Source organism: Pseudopipra pipra, chromosome 8 (genome assembly GCF_036250125.1).
Source record: "Pseudopipra pipra isolate bDixPip1 chromosome 8, bDixPip1.hap1, whole genome shotgun sequence".
Classification (NCBI taxonomy): domain Eukaryota; kingdom Metazoa; phylum Chordata; class Aves; order Passeriformes; family Pipridae; genus Pseudopipra; species Pseudopipra pipra.
This window is the reverse complement of record NC_087556.1, coordinates 35086873-35103366: the sequence shown is the minus strand read 5'-3', so window position 1 is coordinate 35103366 and position 16494 is coordinate 35086873. Positions and strand designations below refer to the sequence as shown.

Below are 16494 nucleotides of genomic sequence, written 5' to 3'. Positions count from 1 at the left end.
ACCCACTGCAGTTCCATAAACTGGGAGGAGTACAGGGAATAAAACAAAACAATGATTGATTTACTAGGCAAGATAAAAGAAGGACTTCAACAAGATGTGAAATCATGGCAGTATACTCCCATGACTACCAGAAATGTGATTACCTGGCTTAGGTGGTGCATGAACAACTTTAGCTGAGTGTGATGGTTCTCCAGGGACTGGTGTGTCCTTGGCTGCACAGATCTGGAGAGAATCCGACTCCACCTTCTGCACATTCACCTCTTCTTTTGTTTCCCCTGAGTCCTTATCTTCATTCTGCACACTCTCAGTGTGATCCACACCCAAGGGAGTCAGCTCAGACTGACTGACCTGAGACTCACTTTTGTATGGAAAATCACAGGCGACCGCATCCTCTATGTGGGAATCCATCGGCTCCTCTGCAGACAATCAGAACATGCAGGACTGAATTTCTCTCTGTGTAACCACAGCTCACACTTTGCACAACTACAATTAATACTAAAGTAACTGATTCCCAATTTTACAAGTGTTTTCCAACACATAAAGTATTTGCAAGAGTCTGAAAACAAAGTTTCCTTTACGACCCCGAATTATGAACACCAACTCATTTTTGGGAACGGTTTTATTCTCTCCACTAAAACCAGACAGTCAACCGATCTCAGGCCATAGCTGCAATCAAACAACAAAAAAGAGCCAAAAAAACTCCTAGCATACCACACACACACACAAAAAGGCAAATTATAATGGTTCAGAACCAAGACAAGTTCCACCACAACAGAGAATAGCTCGGTTTGGTGCTGAATAAATGAGGTGTGACTGTTCAATCACCAGGAAAAAACCTCTTTGTTTGCTCTTCCTTTTCTCTGCCACCAACCACTCTGCTTGATCCTCTCCAGATTGCCAGTTTTATGGCAGAAGTAAAAACAGAGTCTAATCCTCTACAGCTCCCAGCTAGAAAGTAGGAATTGGCCCAGGAAAATAAGCTGGTCTATGGAAAAAGCAAGGAAACATCTTCTTCATTAGCACAAGTCACCTGCACGACTTGGTCTCTGGGCTTCTGAAGTGCTCTTGATTCAAAACCCACTGCAAAGACACAACCCAAAGACACAACCCATCCAGGGGTCTGTACACAAAAGGTATTTAATCCTCCTCCCAAACATCAGCTCTGGTTTTCGAACACTACGAGTTTCTTACCTTCGCTCGCTACTTTGGAAACATCTCCTTTGGAAAGAAATTTCAGCATTTTCTTCAGAACCTTCTTGTGAGATTTGGAGGCCTGAAAATGCAAAGCCTGGCACCTAAAGAAATTAAAAATTATGAACATTTCTTTTGTGAAAGTTTAAGAAAATGTTAAGGAGCCGCTTAAAAAAAATTACACTGCATATGTAATTTCTATTTATCTCTGCAGTTCCTCTATATTAAGTGGTCAAATATTTTATCAACATTTTTGATTTAATGAAATTTATGTTGTCTTGTACTACATAACATCAGTCCTCATGGCATGTTTTGTGTGTTTATCACTATAATCACTAAAATGTGTGTGTAAGCCCCTCTTATTTGGGCTACTAAGGCAGTGTTTGTGGGTTACAGACAAGGTTCCTTAACAGGAAAATATCCTAGAGCTGCTGATGTCCTTATGCACAAACCCAACAGTACATACTTACTATTCCAAGTATCACTAAAAGTAGATAAACTTTCCAAGTATGATGTATTTCAAGCCATAAACAGAAATGGTGGAACAAATTTGAAGTGGTCAAATCCCTTACACAACTGTATTTTGAGCTTCTTACCTTATTGTGTATTGAGGACAACACGTTTGATTCATGATAGGTTTGTAGACATATTTTCCACTCCTGAAAATAGTAATAAATATGAATTTATTTTTTTGTTGTTTATATCAAACCATAAATGGAAGAAGAACCTTTTTTATTAAAATCACATCAAACTATTACATGATGAGTAACAAAAGTCGAGAAGCAAATTCTTCAGCTCTTTGCTGCTACACTACATTGTTACCCTTCCAAAATCATTAAATCTTTTCCTGTTTGACAGTGTCACGTTGGAAAGAGTCCCAGAGTACTGGACAAATAGTTTTATTTCAATTACTAATGGAAACTAGCTAACTATTTTCAGAGATCTAAATTTTAAATGTGGATTCTAAGCTGTATCTAGACTGACAACAGGGCTTTGTATTTTCTTTCTCGATTTACCTTCGCCATCCTCTGTCTATGAGATCCTGGTAATCTTGAACTGTCATCGAATGTGCCCACATACCTGAAATAAATAACACAGCAACACTTGACCGACCACAGCTGGGCTTCAAAATGCAACTTCTGTGGAACTGGCTATTGAGACAGGCTGGGAGAGAAGGCACCAGGGAGACCTTAGAGCCCCTTCCAGTGCCTAAAAGGGCTCCAAGAGAGCTGGAGAGGGACTTGGGACAAGAGATGGAGTGACAGGACAAGGGGCAATGGCTTCCCAGTGCCAGAGGGCAGGGTTAGATGGGATATTGGGAAGGAATTCTTGGCGGTGAGGGAAGGGAGGCCCTGGCACAGGTTGCCCAGAGAAGCTGTGGCTGCCCCATCCCTGGAAGTGTCCAAGGCCAGGTTGGACGGGGCTTGGAGCAACCTGGGCTAGTGGGAGGTGTCCCTGCCCACGGCCGGGGGTGGGACCGGGTGACCTTTAAGATCCCTTCCAACTCACACCATCCTGTGATTCTGTGATTACTGCAAATGTGAGTATACACAGACGTCTTTCAAGGATTTGGCATATTCGTTAATATCGTGACTACTGACTTCAACAGCCACATTACGTGTAAAAACCCCAAACCCAACACAAATCTCGGGATGCAGGCAACTGTATTTCTCCGACTGTACAAGCGCAAAGTTTATCTCTCCACCTCCTTCCTTTCCCCGAAATGACCCAGGAAAACAACACGAAATTGCTGCTTAATTCTCTTAGGACCAGCTGGAAGCACTGGGCCGTAAGAGCAGCTCGGAGCTCCGGGCGGGGCGGGCAGCGCTGCCGCCGCCTTTCCCCGCCGCCCTCCCTCGGCCCCGCGCCCGCCGCCGCCCCTTCCCCGCCAGCACCCGGCCGGCCCGCCCGCGCCTCCCCGCGCCGCCCGCACCGTGCGAGAGGTTGCCGGTGTCGCTCCTGCAGTATCCGCAGCGGTAGCCATCCTCCCCGCCGAAGAACTCCACGATGCTCGGGGAGCCACCGCCCGCCGCCATCCCCGCGGTGCCCGCCCGCCTTAGGGCAGCGCCCCGGGCCGCCCGGAAACGCCGCCCGCCGCCATCTTGGCTGCGGGCAGCGCGCGGGCGGCGCGCGCAGGAAGCGGCGGCGCCGCCATGTTTCCCCCGGGCAGCGGCGGCGGGTTCCCCTCAGCGCTGAGGGCCCCAGGGACACCCCCCGGGCCCGGCCCGCCCGCCGCGCCCCGGCCCCGCTCACCCGCCGACACCTTGCCCCGCTCCGAGCCGCAGTAGCCGCAGCCGCGCCCCTCCTTCCAGCCCTTGTACTCCACCACGGCGGCGGGCATGGCGCCGGCGGCCCCGCAGCGCCCCCGCCCGGGCCCTGCCCACGCCTCCCCTCAGGGCCGGGTTTGCAACAGAACAGCGCGCTCGGCTCGGCTTGGATGCTCTAACCGTGCTTCTCTCGTGGCCTGACCGGTTTCTCACCCCCACAAACACCCTCGTAACAATTTGCCAGATCCTTCTGTACCCGGCTGCTTCAGCAGGATAAAAGGATGGAAGAAAAAATCACATCACCATTAGCTTTAAACCTCAATTTTTAGACAATATAAGTCTGTCAGGTTTTGTCTTTTCTAAAATTGTAATTTTAGAAAATTAATTTTAACTAATTAAAATTCTAAAGTTCAAACTATAGTTTGAAGTGCAAATCTAGGGACTTGCACACCAATCTACTTTTCACTTTTCTGCAACTCCAGAGGCAGTGCTCCCCCACAGAGCATCTTTCTGGAAAGGGAGCTAGACTTTATTCATATTTAACAAAATAATATCGTGGCTCCAGGGAGCTGGCCTGCCTAAGTTACCCACCAAACACAGGTGGAGTTTGGAAAAACAGAAAGGGGAATTGCTATCTGTAATTGGGACCAAATTTCCAAACTCAAACTGTTATTTCCGGAACAGCAAGAACACTATCAACTTCTCCTGCAACACCCAAAATCACGTGGATAGCAAGATTATCCCAACAGGGATGGATAACCAGGTAAATTCTACTTGCTGCTGCTGGGGAGAGACAAGGGAGGAAGGAAGGGGGGCAGTGTTTCCCTGTTATAAAAGCTGTTGAGTGTCAGTAAGCTTTATATAAAGTAGTAAACTAAGCCAGAATAAACAGGGAGTATATAGTAATTACCCTATGACAATTCTAAACTTCTCAGGTTGCCCAGGGAAGCTGTGGCTGCCCCATCCCTGGAAGTGTCCAAGGCCAGGTTGGACGGGGCTTGGAGCAACCTGGGACAGTGGAAGGTGACCCTGCTCATAGCAGGGGGTGAAACAAGATGAGCTTTAAGGTCCCTTCCCACCCAAACCATTCCATGATTCTGAACAAAGCAGCTTATATAGTGTTGAGATGTTCCGATACGAATAAATTTAATTTTACAATATATACACATAAAACAGTTCTTGAGGAAAACATTCTGAAGTATAAGGCACCTAGGGGAAGAGAAAAAGACAGTAAGACAATATGCAATAAAATTTGGAAATTACAAAACAATTGTGACAATAAAAGAATTTAGTCCTATCACTGAAAAAAATTTTAGGGAAGTAGGAACAGAAGAGAGTCTAGTTCCCTCTAAGTCCTTCTTCAGACTACTTGTATTAACAACATCAGCTGCCACTAAGTTAAAAAAACAGACAGAAAAACTAAGCTATGATTCTTCCCAACATTGCATTCCGAGTATGAAGTTCCAAAAATTAACTCAAGTCTATCACTGAACTGACCAAGAAACGTAAAAAATAAAGGATTTTTTTTCCCCAGTTAATTACTGCATACAAGACTAGATTACATTTTGTGCCATGAAGAGAGCAAGAACACAGCAATGTTCCACCTATTACAGTCACCCTGCTTACAGTTCTACATTGGTAAGTGCCACGTAGTTTCCCTGCAGTTCTTCCAGGTCCATAAGGAACTCATGCACTGGATCCTTACTGAGTTTGATTTATTAAAAGAACTTACTTGGACAATTACTCTGTCTCCATTTCTTCTTCAGTGCTCTGAAAAGGAGGGCTAATCATGGCTTCTGTTATTTCAAATACCTCTACGATCTCCTGGTTAGAGATGACAGCAGTCAGTCAGTCACAAGAGCTGAACTATTTTAATTTAATTACTAATTAATTAATAATGAAATTTCTCACACTAAAGCACCATTTCAGATTATGATGTTTCTCCTGCATATTCCGAGTGAGGGACAAAGGAGAAGAGCTGTATGGGCTCAAAACTACTTTTTGTCTTCTAAGGTTTACTACAAACAGCAAAATGGTGAGGAGAACTTCCCCTCCAGAAGTAAGTATATGGAAGGGAAGAAACAGACTCTGTATTTACACAGGCCTCATATAAAATAGTAAAGGCAAGTCAGTGCACAGCTTAAAAGCACATAAACTGACCAGGCCTCAGGGATCAAAGATGGAATTGTTATACCAGTTCTCAGTTTTCCTGCAGTTAAAGACACCCATTAGATCTGTGATTGTTCTGGCACCTGTAAGGTCAAATGCAGTGATGATGTACATGGGAACACCTCTCCTGAGAGCATCAACAGCCCAGCTCTCAGATGCATTCCTACACTTAAGGAAAAAAGAACTAATCCAAAGTATCAAATGGTCTCTATGGTACCTTCCATTCTTCCTGGGTCAGAGACATGACAACTTGTTTCCGTGCTCCAGGTCCTCGGTTTTCCTCCCCTACCCTCCTGAATTTTGTAGACTCTGATCAAAACACAGTAGTTTCAGTATTTACACTTGCAAAGTCAGTGTCCACCAGGAACACAAAAGCTCCACAAAAATCAAATCAATTCTGCATGTTCCCCCCACTTACTCTCTCTCAACAGCCTGTACCATACACTGCTGAAGAGATTTCCTTCATCTCACCTCTTCAATATTTAGGAACTAATGTTTTGCAGAGTCCCAAAAGATGTAAGTATTTCATTCCTTATGAAATCCCACCAAAGTCTTAACCCCATTGATATCCTGTGGGAATGAAAGCCAAAGACCTCGTGTAGCATGGAATTTCCTTTCCAAATGTTTTGAAGCTGCAGCAGTTCCCAACTCAAGCAAGACAACGGAGACTTCTTGCACACAAGAGATACTTTAGCAAAAATGTAACTTGAAAAGAAAGGTAATAATCTTTGATTTATTTTAATAGAATTAATTTGTATAAACCAGCATAATGGTCTTTTTTCATATATTGATATTTGAAAAGACTCAATCCTTTCAACTCCTCATAAATCTCTTCATACCTTCAATTACATTCACTGTCCCCAGCTAAAAATAAACCTGAAACTTTGTGAATGTGTAACACGTAATGTTGTAGCAAAAAACAATTAGGCTCTTTTAAAAGCTAGATTTTACCTATTATTGGCAATTTATCATCATCCAGCCTTATTTCTGCAAGACCATCCTAAAAGACAGTGGGATTTAAAGTTTCAGAAGTTAGAGGTATCCAGTTAGGGTAATGCACTGAGATTTCATGTTTTTACTTAATACATGATCATAAACAGGTACATATATTGATAAAGAATCTTCCTTGGCATAACAAATAGGACAAAATTATTTAAATATAGCACTTATTAATGAAGAATGCAGCCCATATGGAACAGTGGCTAACTTGGATTATAAAAGTTTTGCTTTATTAAAATCATTATTATTCATTAAATACACTTGAAGGTAACCCTTCATAATCAAATCACATCACTATTCATTATAAACCTGAATTTATTCAGAATATCTTTGTCAGTTTTTGTCTTTTAAAATTAATTTTATTTATTAGACAAACTAAATATAGTTTGAAGTGCATATAAACCCCTGCACTAACATACTCTTCTACAACCTCAATAACTCTTCTATACTCTGTGACTACTTTCTTATATCTGAAATGTAAGCCAGAATCTTTTCTGAAAAGCGTATTGACAGCAAAATTTCACAACTGTTTTGTTGGTAAATCGATTGCAGCAGAAAGAGCTAAGAAAAAAATTAGTCTGTCAGCTCTACTTTCTTTTTTATTTGATTACCAAAATATCACGGGCTGTTTGTAGAAAATAAATTAGTATTCCTCATATTTGAAACCTAATTTTTCGATCTTGAAGACATAAAAACAACAAATGAGGATGTCTAGATAATTCCAATATCTAAAGTGAGATTTCAAGAACATATCATGCCTTACCCTTATAAGGAAGGACACATGAAACATGTTTTCCACAGTGCGTGCAAAGGAGTTTGGATCAATCACAAAATCAAAGAAGGAAATAGGTGTTTCAGCTGGAGATGCAAAAATGGCTTTGTTAAAACAGAGTTAAAAGATGTAAAACAAACTTAAAGAGAGACAGTACTCCTTTCAAAACCTAACAGAATGTTTGTCAATTCAGTTATAATGCTGAATTCCCAGCTGCCTGCAAAAAGAAACAAATCTTTCATAGAGTTTATTATTTTCTTACATCTTTCCCCCCATGCAGATCCATAAGCAGTGATCACTTGGTTGGCTCTAATCAGAGGGAGAGGATTCACACTGACTTTGCAGTCAAACAGCCCCTGATGAGTGTTCATAAAAAATCCATAGTTGGTATATGTGCTTCTACATGAAGATTTCTGCTTGCAAACTTCACCTCATTTTGGCTCTGCAGTTTAACCACTCCTAACTGTAAAAACCAGCAAATATTCATTTTCACCAATTAATGCCTAATTTCCTCATACTTACGATCATTTTCAAAGAGAGTGTTCAGTATTCCCAAGATCCTCTCTACTTCTTTTTCTGTAGTTTCGTCATGAGACGCCTCCATTTGATTTAACTGGGAAAAAGAAACACAGATTCACCTCAAATAACCACTCTTGTATTACAGGGCCTTTTATGAACACAGAACATAAAAGCTGAATTTTTCTCTCTACATGCACTATTACAAACACACTTATGCAAACATGAGACAGCTTGCTAAGAGCTTTAGGGTTTAGGTCCCATCTTAAAATATCAACCTGAAAGGCCATGGCTTGTATGTTTTGAGCCCATTAAGGGCTACACTTACTCTTCAATAGCTCTATGGAATTGGGATACACTGTGGTACAGTCTGTGAGGTTAATACAGATCATTTTTAAGCAACTCAAAAACCCTCCATCTCCTCTTCTTCCCAGTACAAAGTGCAACAGAATCCTTTCTATCACTATTTCAATTACTATTAAGTATTTTAGAAAACAATAATCAATATTTTGCCTCCATGTCCTGGCATTATCACAGTCTGAGCTTCCCTAAAACACCATGGTTTATGTTTTCAAAGTTTCAGATGTTAAGTCTCTAATTATGCCCAGACTTCTGCCTTTCTGCCAATGCATGACAGAAAGAAGAGGGAAACAGAAGGCAGACAAAACAGTGGTTAAGTGAGCTAATTAACTGCTGTTTATCACATTTCAGGGCAAATGCCACACCCTGTCAGACACTTCTTACAGAAAAAACGGAAACCACGCCCATGTAAAGAAGCTTCTTTTTTGTTTCCTTTTAAAGCAACAGGCATAAGAGCAAGTAAGCTCATTTGAACTTGAAAAATCGGTGTGTAAATCATATTTCTGAACATGAAATTAGTCTGTAAATCCTATTTCCCTCCACTCAGTGAAACACTGCAGTCCACACAAAACAAATCAAGAGGCCTAATAATGAAGTCTGAGTCCTTTGGTACTGCAGAAGCCCAGAAAGGGCTGATGTGTACGTTTCAAACACAGCTGGATGGCTATGGAGCCAAACAAGGATTGCTGGTAGCAACAACCAAGGACTGTGCTAGTAACACACTGTGAGAAAGAACAGGATATGGCTGGAAAAAGAACGATATGGAGGTAGGGCAGCACTTTTCTGTGACAAACATCCTTGCTTTGGTTCTTGGAGTTAAAGCACAACCCAGGACAGCACAAGCATCTACGAATCTTGGCTGATCCCTTCCCCTTCAGGGTGGGATGTCACAAGTACTACACAGTTTGGAATTACAAAACCCAAACCAACATGAACAGAAAGAGTTAGAAGTCACTAGTAATAACTATGCCAGAACAAATAAAGGTAATGCTTTACAAACCTGAGCGGGCATCATCTGTTTTGCTTCTCCTTTTGAAGCCCTTTTCTGCCTCTCAATCCGTTGCTTTGCTACAGGAGGATCAGACTTGAAAGATCCCAACCTAACAGAAATACAAAGAACACATACATGGAAATGTGGTTTACACTGCATGCTTAGAAATCTATACATGTTCTGGTATGAGGCTGCCAATATACTGGGAGCAACTTTTGGGGATGGTTCTTTCCAGAAATCTCTGAATGTGATGAAGCTTTATCTTTAGGTATCAGTCATTACTTTACACTTTTCTCAGGAGATCCACTGCAAGACTCTAAGAGACAACCCATTAACACAGATGTAGAAGAACAACTGTCAGTCTCTTCACACTAATACAATCATCAGGTAAAAGATACAGACCTCCCTGGACTGACATTCTGGAACTGTCTGAGAAAGAAAAAAGAAAAAAAAACCAACCAAAAAGGCTCCTGTATTCCTGATTCTGGCTGCAGCTTGTACAGGGAGACAATGATGAGGGAAGAGTCAGCTTTCCAGAGGAAAGAGGATCACTTCTAATGCCATTTCAAGAATACCTTGCTAGTGATATTATTCTGTAGCCAAACCAAAACCAAAGCAAGAAATATTATTAAGTATTTTGGAGATGAGGAGTTCACTGCACCAGAAGAAGAAAGATCACACAGAAGTCCTTGCTGACACTCTGCTGTGACCTCAGATTAAACTCTGTTCAAGCCCAGGGCATTAAAGATAAGACTCCATTAAGGGCATTACCTTGTGCTGCAGGATATAGTATTTCCTTAAAGGAACTTACATATAGTGAAAGGTAGGTGCTCTTCTGAAGTACTTTAGTGCTTCTTCTCCCACTTTCTGCCAGGCATCACGAGGTAAAAAACCACCAGGTTCACTATCATTTTCTTCTACTTCTATGCGATTTATACCCATGAGGGTCAGCTACAAAAGAAAAAAAGCTGCAGTGAAAATTCACTTAAACCAGGAGATACATTCATGGTGAAACCATGAAATTGTATTGTGGTGTTTGCCTGATAGATTAATATTTAATATCACTGCATAAGGACTTTCCTGAACATACTGTGAAAACAGATAACTTCTGTTAAGCTGAGAAAAAAAGAGCCACAGGTAAATAAAACTGCTTAGATTCCAACAAATTTTTGATGCCATATGAAGTAGCAGAGCATTACTTAAATTGCACCAGAGAGCTCAGATATCTCACAATTTCTGAACACCACACATTCCCAGGAATACCATAGAACAACTTATTTGGCCTATTCCTGCATCCACCAGTCCACACTAAGCCAAGAAAAACTTCAACAAAACAACTGAACTTGATGGGGTTTTATACTGTAGAGCTCTAGACCTGACCAAAGAATCAGATTCCTTATTAATCTGCTGTAACATAAGGGAACATTTTCAAGGAGGAAAAAACCCAACACCCTGCTTAAAAGCTATTCTGAACCAAATCTTCCACCCAGCCACAGTACAAAAAGACAAACATGTCACATCTAAAAGCATTCAAGTCATCCAAAGTCCTGCCAGTGACACAGGGCCTTAAGGACTCTATCCCAAAACACAGGAAGTGGTAGACAGGATAAAGAAACTACTTAGCTACTGAGAAACTACAAAAGAGTGACTTAAAAAAAGCTGCAAAGACTTCAAGAGCACAAACTGACTGAACTGTGATAAAGCAGCAGCAGTGCAATAATTTTTTTTGGGGGGGGGTCTGCATTTTAAGTTGGATTTTCCCCTACTGGAAATGCTTAATACGTAATTTAAAACAATTAAAAACACTAACCAGATACAGAAAGTTAATCAAAGAAATCCATAGGAAGAGCATTCAGTTCCATCAGAGCTGCCATGTACGAGCTGAGGATTTTGTTTTATGATCCTGTAACAAACAGGACAAACCTCCAGCAAAAAACTGTTGGCAAACTCAGAGGCTGGAACTTACCAAGTCTTCCGCAAATGTTGCTGCATCAAATGATGTCATCTCAGAGTGTAACTCATTGGCCTTCTCCTTCCCTAGATTGGATGCTAAGACAAGAAACTGGGCATCCAGGGCAGCCTCTCGTGCACGGCAAACTGTCACAGAAAAGATTTTATGCTAACAATGTGAAATTGTCTCAAATATAATAATAAAATTCAGCATAGGGTCTATCCTGCCATTAGAGCTTTGTAAATCATTTTATTACAACCACCTCTAACACACTTACTTAATTCTTATAATAATATTTGCATTAAAAAAAAAAAGGAGGAGAGATTAGGAGAGAGTGACACTGACAAAGAATAAACGCATTTTTATCAACATGTTTTCCACTTCTCCAAGTGAAATAAACCCCTCTACACTGATATCTTTTATGGGTACTACTTCTATACATTGTCAAAATAAAGCAAGGAGTATTTCTAAGTGCAAATAAAGAGGTATATTTTATTTTCTCATATCAACTTAAACAATCTTCAACTAAACATATCTATTTTAAATTATATAGAACTTCTGATAAAGTACTTGGACCTCAACTCTCTTGTTTATAAGGCATCATCGTCTCACACTTGGCCAAACACCTTGAATAAAGAGCACAGCATTTGTTTTACCTTTCTCAAACAGTTTATTGGCTTCTTCCAAAGCTTCTGTCAATCTGTTGCTTTTAGAACTCAGCATCTCTTCACGATTTTCTGGGGGAGAAAAGACACACATGAAATCCTAAATTATTTAAACACAGAAGCATTGAGAAATACTGCGCTTGTTTGACCCTGACTGGAGGCCAGGTGCCCACCAAAGCTCTATCACTCCCCTCCTCAGCTGGACAGGGGAGAGAAAATAGAACAAAAGGGCAGAGAGAGATCCCTCAGCAGTTACTGTAACGGGCAAAACAGGCTCAACTTGGGGAAATTAGTGGAATTTACTATCAATAATATCAGAGCAGGATAATGAGAAGTAAAACAGATCTTAAAAACACCTTCCTCCCCCCCCTCCCCTCATTCCCGGGCTTCACTTTATTCCAGATTCTCTACCTCCTCCCCTCCAGTGGTAGAGGAGGGAAATGGAGGTCACAGTCAGTTCATCACATATTGTTTCTGCCACTGGTTCATCCTTAGAGAGAGGAGCCCTTCTACCCCTACTCCGGCGTGGGGTCACTCCCACAGGAGACAGCGCTCCACCAACTTCTCCAGCGTGAGTCCATCCCACGGGAACAGCTCTTCACAAACTGCCTCAGGAATTTGTGGGTCCCTTTCCACAGGGTGCAGTCCTTCAGGAACAGGCAGCAGCTCTGTCCCTGCACAGACTCCTGTCTCCACGGGCCCGCGGGTCCCCGCCACGACCCTGCTCCAGTGCAGGACCCTGCCCGTGTTTCAGGCGGGTCTCTGCTCCCCCGTGGCCCTCCCTGGGCTGCAGGGGCACAGCTGCCTCACCATGGGGTGCACCTCGGGCTGCGGGGGAACCTCAGCTCCAGCACCTGGAGCACCTCCTGCCCCTCCTTCTGCACCCCCTGGGGGTCTGCACAGCGGCTTCTCTCACAGGTTCTCGCTGCTCTCTTCTCTGGTCGCAATTACTTTTGCACAGTTACTTTTTTTCCTTCTTAAATATGTTATCACAGAAGTGTTACTGCGGTCACAGATGGGCTCAGCCTTGGCCAGTGGGGGGTCCCCCTTGGCTCTGCAGACACGGGGCAAGTTTCTGGCAGCTTCTCAAATCCGCAGCCCCCCTGCTACCAAACCCTGGCTGCACAAACCCAATACAAATACGTACTCACGACCTAATCAAAACTGGCTGCTTCGTTCCCTGTCATACACATGAAAATACAGAATATATAGCACATTAATTCCAGGATGATACAGGCTCCATCTTTATTAATACTTATGCATTAACTAAGACTGAAGTAGCAATTTTCCATTTACTTCAATGGCATAAGATTTTTATGGTTGAATTTATGCTAGCAGGGATGGCTGCCCCATCCCTGGAAGTGTCCAAGGCCAGGTTGGACGGGGCTTGGAGCAACCTGGAATAGTGGAAGGTGTCCCTGCCCATGGCAGGGGGTGAAAGAAGATGAGCTTTAAGGTCCCTTCCAAACACTCCATGATGCTGTCATTCCATACAAATGCCTCCCGGGAGGCGAATGTCGACCTGAGCGCGAACCCAAAGTATCAGCCGCCCAAGGAACCCGGAGTTCCCCACAAGACCCTCACGGAGCCCCCACGGCCGCCAGCCCCGGCTCCCGCCCCGCCGCCCGCCTTACGGTGCACGCTGGAGATGAGCTCCCGGTACTGCCTGCGGATCGACCTGTTGTGCTCGTTGTCGGCCCCGTTGCCGATCTCCAGCCGCTGGACACACTCGCTCGCCTCCTCCTCCGTGTCCTCGTCGGGGGACGGCGAGCGCGGGAGGCCCGGCGGCCCGTCCCGGGAGGTGGAGGGCAGCGGGAGGCGGCCCCGGCCCGGGGAGGAATCGCCGCCGCCCTGCGCCATGTCGGGGCCGCGGGGCCGCGGGGCCGCGCCCGAGCTCCCCGGGCCGCTCCCGGGGCGGCCCCGCCTCACGGGCATGGCCGAGCCTGCGTACCTCGGCCCGCAGGGTCCGCCCGGGGGGTCTGTGTCCCCCGCCGCGGAGCCGCCGGGCTCTGAGCGCGACCTCCCGCCTGTGCTGCGCGGCGCTCCCGAGCGGGCCGGGCCGGGCCGCTCTCGATCGCTCCCCGGGCGGCTGCGGGGCTCTCACCGCTGCACGAACCGACGGAACGGCCCGCGAACCGCCGCTCGCACCGAGCAGCGCTGCGATCCCCGGCACGGGCGGGAGCTCCGGCACGGCAGGGAACTCCCCCGGGCCGGGCGGGGCCGCGGGGCCGCCGCCGCCTCCGGAGGGCGCTGCGGGAGCGGGAGAGCCGCGGAGCGGGAGGGCGGGACAGGCCATGTCCGAGCGGCACGGGAAGGAAAATGGGAGGGAAAATGGGAGGGAAAGCGCCGCTGAGCGCCTGGAGTACATATCTATCTATATCTATCTATCTATCTATCTATCTATCTATCTATCTATCTATCTATCTATATCTATCTATCTATCTGTCTATCTATATCTATCTATCTATCTATCTGTCTATCTATCTATCTATCTATCTATCTATCTAATCTATCTCTCTATCTATCTCTCTATCTAATCTTATCTATCTATCTATCTAATCTGTCTAATCTATCTAATCTATCTAATCTATCTATCTATCTATCTATCTATATCTATCTATCTATCTATCTATCTATCGGTCTATCTATCTAATCTATCTATCTAATCTATCTAATCTATCTATCTATATCTATCTATCTATCTAATCTATCTCTCTATCTATCTCTCTATCTAATCTTATCTATCTATCTATCTAATCTGTCTAATCTATCTAATCTATCTAATCTATCTATCTATCTATCTATCTATATCTATCTATCTATCTATCTATCTATCTGTCTATCTATCTAATCTATCTATCTAATCTATCTAATCTATCTATCTATATCTATCTATCTATCTAATCTATCTATCTATCTATCTATCTATCTAATCTATCTATCTATCTATCTAATCTATCTATCTATCTATATCTATCTATCTATCTATCTATCTATCTATCTATATCTATCTATCTATCTATCTATCTATCTATCTATCTATCTATCTATCTATCTCTCTATCTAATCTATCTCTCTATCTATCTCTCTATCTCTCTATCTAATCTTATTTATCTATCTATCTAATCTGTCTAATCTATCTAATCTATCTAATCTATCTATCTATCTATCTATCTATCTATCTATCTATCTATCTATCTATCTATCTATTTTATATATATATATGTCCATAGAAATGCCTGCCTTAGTCCTTGAGCAGGGGTCTGAGCTCTGGCAAATGGAATAAATGATGGAGTCGTAGGATGGTTTGGGTGGGAAGAGACCCTAAAGACCATCTAGTTGTAATCATAGAATCGTCAGGGTTGGAAGAGACCGTCAACATCATCCAATCCAACCAAACACCCAGCACTTCCAGTTCTGCTTGTCCCGATGATCAGATTTCTGCTGTCCTGGCTATTATTGTGTATCTATGTCATTTGTTATTGTCAACAGTGAGAAACAGCAAGTGAAGAAAATGGCCTACATTCAGTTCATTGTAAGATTTTCTAGTTGTCTTTACTCACCAAGATTTTTTTTATGTCTGATGTTCACTCAATTTTCATCCATGCATATACATACAACCTTATTCTCATTGAAATGAGAAGACTCACAAACAGGAATCTTGAAATAAATGTTTCAGATTTATTAGCAGAGATCACTGTGTGCAGATTTCACCATTCCCTCCTTTGCTCCTCTCAGAGTGCAGAAATGAATGTAGAGCTTCTGGCATTTAGCAGAGGATCTCCAACTGAATTCAAATTCCTCACGTTGTATGCAGATACTGTATTTCAGCAAACAAAAGCCAGTCTCCATTGTCACCAAATACAGAGCAATAGTGTGTCTTTTTAGGGTGCTGAGGAGTGAATTACCAGTGGGGTTCGCAGTGCATCTCAGCTTGGGAGTTGTCCAGCATGCTGATGCTTTCATCTAGAGCCCTTAAAATAGTGGATCTACCACTATTCAATTTAATATCAGATCTAACCATTTGTCCAGTTCTGGAAATCGATCTCCTGGTATGAAATCCCTGATTTGCCAGCAGATATTCTTAGTCATTAATGAAAAAAGACATGTCTTTAAATGAGACAGTTTAGTCACTGCCCGGGAGTATTGCTTATGATTTTAAAGCATAAATGTTTTGCATTTCCCTGGAATACACCAAAAAAAATTCTACTATTCAGGATGAAGAGATAAAACAAGAAATTGACTGTCTAAAACCATGGCAACACTGGACTTGTTGCCCAGTGATGGCTGTTCCTGACATAAAGTTAATCCCAGTGATCCAAAATGGGACCTGGACTAATTGAAAACATCAGAAACAAAACATCCAAGGTACTTGGCATTCATCTGCCAGCTCTGCAAGCAAACACAGATGGGGGAAAATATTTTTAATGAGTGTAGCTAAATTAAAAAAATTGTTTTAGCAATGTGGAAGTTTAAGTTTTTGTACTTGGTTCTTGCAGAAACTTTCATTTTTGTACTTACAGATAATCATGTGGGAGGTAAAAATCAGATATTCTCTCAGCAGTGTGGATTGGGTTACAGCCCATCACATCACAGTAGACATTGTACCAGTC

The 16494-nt window shown here is 43.0% G+C and overlaps 2 protein-coding genes across 7 annotated transcripts in view; both read right to left on the bottom strand.

The window, feature by feature from the left end:
* ATE1 (arginyltransferase 1) overlaps positions 1–3566 on the bottom strand; it is a 74778-nt gene extending 71212 nt beyond the window's left edge. For 2 of the 5 annotated variants that reach the window (XM_064663627.1, XM_064663628.1), the window contains exons 1-5: positions 3445–3566; positions 2208–2271; positions 1788–1850; positions 1192–1295; positions 144–416 (exon numbers count right to left, since the gene is read on the bottom strand). In XM_064663627.1, coding sequence (XP_064519697.1) covers positions 144–416; positions 1192–1295; positions 1788–1850; positions 2208–2271; positions 3445–3532 — 592 coding nt within the window. In that variant the 5' untranslated portion in view covers positions 3533–3566. Of the gene's footprint in view, positions 1–143; positions 417–1191; positions 1296–1787; positions 1851–2207; positions 2272–3124; positions 3306–3444 lie in introns of those variants that run through there. The other 3 variants (XM_064663625.1, XM_064663629.1, XM_064663626.1) reach the window with 2 other exon arrangements.
* A 1013-nt stretch (positions 3567–4579) lies between these two features.
* NSMCE4A (NSE4 homolog A, SMC5-SMC6 complex component) lies at positions 4580–13977 on the bottom strand. Of its 2 annotated transcripts, none has more exons than XM_064663632.1 (11): positions 13516–13977; positions 11873–11953; positions 11232–11362; positions 10077–10216; positions 9275–9374; positions 7921–8011; positions 7390–7484; positions 6579–6627; positions 5845–5936; positions 5191–5282; positions 4580–4667 (listed from the first exon to the last, which is right to left on the bottom strand). In XM_064663632.1, the coding sequence occupies exons 1-10, from the start codon at positions 13814–13816 to the stop codon at positions 5199–5201; spliced, it is 1164 nt and encodes a 387-aa protein (XP_064519702.1). In that variant the 5' UTR covers positions 13817–13977; the 3' UTR covers positions 4580–4667; positions 5191–5198. The 2 variants fall into 2 exon arrangements, with proteins under 2 accessions (XP_064519702.1, XP_064519700.1); XM_064663630.1 differs by lacking the exon at positions 4580–4667 and adding an exon at positions 4752–4851 and having other exon boundaries at positions 13516–13940.
* Positions 13978–16494: the final 2517 nt, after the last annotated feature.

What these genes read in the sequence shown, in the direction of transcription:
- NSMCE4A (XM_064663632.1), bottom strand. Translation starts at nt 13,816, where the DNA reads ATGCCCGTGAGGCGGGGCCGCCCCGGGAGCGGCCCGGGGAGCTCGGGC. An exon ending in GCTCATCTCCAGCGTGCACC is followed by an intron (nt 11,954 to 13,515) that starts GTAAGGCGGGCG and finishes TTTCTCCCCCAG; the next exon opens with AAAATCGTGAAGAGATGCTG. An exon ending in AACAGATGATGCCCGCTCAG is followed by an intron (nt 8,012 to 9,274) that starts GTTTGTAAAGCA and finishes TCTTTTTCCCAG; the next exon opens with TTAAATCAAATGGAGGCGTC.